At 33.1% G+C, this 2,308-nt stretch overlaps 1 protein-coding gene across 1 annotated transcript; it reads right to left on the bottom strand.

Moving 5' to 3' along the window:
• Positions 1–343: 343 nt before the first annotated feature.
• Positions 344–1,487, bottom strand: LOC141134787 (olfactory receptor 11L1-like). Its single transcript, XM_073624223.1, has one exon. It carries the CDS (start codon positions 1,473–1,475, stop codon positions 528–530), a length of 948 nt encoding a protein of 315 aa, XP_073480324.1. The 5' UTR covers positions 1,476–1,487; the 3' UTR covers positions 344–527.
• Between the last annotated feature and the right edge of the window lie 821 nt (positions 1,488–2,308).

Genomic DNA, 2,308 nt, shown 5'->3' with positions numbered 1-2,308 from the left:
TCTGATGGAAATCGTCCAAAATGTGGATAGTAGAAATCGTCCAACGTATGGATCAGCAATTACCTCATACCATTCAGAACCTTGTTGTAAACAACATTGCTGTGGAATGCACATAATATAACTGAGTACTAATATTTATTGGTAAAGTTGATCCAGGGAATATCTGATTGCCTCTTAAGGGATAAAGAAGGAAATTTTTCCCCCACTGGAGGAAATCGGATCGTGTTTATATATATATATATATATATATATATATATATATATATATATATATATATATATATATATATATATATATATATATATATATATTTTTTTTTTTTTTAACTTCCTCTGCATCAACTGTGGGTATTGGATAGTGTTTCCTATTTGTGTGTCTATTTTTTTTATTCCATTGGTTAAACTAGAACAACTCATTTTTCATTCAGATAAATTATGCAACTATGTGGAATCATCTCTTATGGATTTCATCTTTGACATCAAGATGCAACTTGCAAGTTCAATGTAAACATATTAAAATATTGTTATCATTTTCTAAAATGCAAGTGCTGACAGTGGTTGATGATTTTAGCTGCAGCTTTCTTTAAGTCTTTATTCCTCAGGCTGTATATCATTGGATTAATCAATGGGGTGACCACCGTGTACAGTAATGACAAGAATTTAGTAATATTCCATGACTGACCTCTACGGGGTACCAAATAAACGCAAACTATGCTACCATAATAAATGCAAACCACAGTCAGGTGGGAGCTGCATGTTGAGAAAACTTTCTTTCTGCCGGTAATAGATGGGATTTTAAAAATGATGAATATAATATAAACATACGATACAATGATAATAAAGAATGGAATGACAACAGAACCAAAAATGATCAATGTCACTTCAAATATAACAATAAAGGGATCAGAGCAGGAGAGTTGTAGGATTGGTTCAAGATCACAAAAAAAGTGATCAACTATATAGGGACCACACAATTTTAATTTTGATATTGTTAAAGTGGGAATCAATACTATTATTACACTTAAAACCCAGCATGTGATAATCATTGTCCAGCAGAGCTGGACATTCATTATTACAGTATATTGCAATGGTTTGCAGATGGCCACATATCGGTCATAACACATCACTGTCAGAAGAAGACACTCTGATCCTTCAGAAACACAAAAGAAAAAAAATTGGGTGATGCAATCAGAAAATGATATTATGGAACCTTTCATCAAAACAGCATGAAGTGTGTTAGGAAGAATGTTAGTTGCCAGTATGATATCCAATGCAGAGAGCTGGGAGAGGAAGATGTACATGGGAGAATGGAAGGATTTGCTGTAGGACACCAGTGTGATGATCAGAAGGTTTCCACATATTGTCATACAGTAAATCAAAAGCAAAATAAAAAAAATTAAAAATGTTATACTGTGTGGAGTCTGAAGTCCTAATAGTTGGATCATGGTAATATTGGACATATTTTTTTCCTCCATAACCTGGAGAGAGAACAATAAAGGTGTGAAACAGCTTTGTTCAGAGGGTAAAATGAAATGTACTCAGCTAATCTTAATAATTTTGTGCTGATATGTTTATAAAAAGTGATGCAAAGATAAATAAAGTTTTAAAAGTGCCATAAGCCATACACTATATGGTCAAAGGTTGGTAGACTTTTGACCATCACAGCTTTTTGCACATCCCATTCTAAAATTAAGATATATAAAATGGAGTTGGTCTTCCCCTTATATATGGTTACATCATTCTACACTCTTCGGGGAAGGCTTTCACTAAGATTTTGGAGGATGTCTTTTTTTTTTTTTTTTAATTCTTTATTTTAATGTTTTTAAAAAATAATATTTACAATAAAACATAAATAATTCTGCTTGTATACATGAAGGAACATCACAAAAAGTTTAATTGGGACAAATGGGGAAAATGAGAAAGAGGGAACCAAGAAAAAAGGAAAAAACACAAAAAACATACCATCCAAAACACCTAACTGCCTAAGTCTTGCAGTATTATCCAGAGAATGCAGGTACACCCTTCAATTTTGTTTGTTGTCTTGTGTGTCAGGTAGAAGAGATAATTATCTGGTATTCTGATCCAAGGGGGTGACCCAATAAGAGTGAAATGAAGCGATAACTTGTAAAAGAAGGGAACGTGGTAGGTAACTAATGGTGGATGAGAGAGGAAAATGGGGACCAAGATGTCTGGAAACTAGAAGCCACATAGTCATTGCATTTCCTTTTGAAAATTAATTAAAGGTACCTTATTATGGAGGATGTCTGTGGGAATATAGGCCTATTAAGCCAAAATAGAATTTGTGAGG

The sequence above is a fragment of the Aquarana catesbeiana genome, linkage group LG03 (assembly GCF_042186555.1).
Source record: "Aquarana catesbeiana isolate 2022-GZ linkage group LG03, ASM4218655v1, whole genome shotgun sequence".
Classification (NCBI taxonomy): domain Eukaryota; kingdom Metazoa; phylum Chordata; class Amphibia; order Anura; family Ranidae; genus Aquarana; species Aquarana catesbeiana.
Note: the sequence above shows the minus strand (reverse complement) of the source record. Positions and strands in the feature narration are given on the sequence as shown.

What these genes read in the sequence shown, in the direction of transcription:
- LOC141134787 (XM_073624223.1), bottom strand. Translation starts at nt 1,475, where the DNA reads ATGGAGGAAAAAAATATGTCCAATATTACCATGATCCAACTATTAGGA.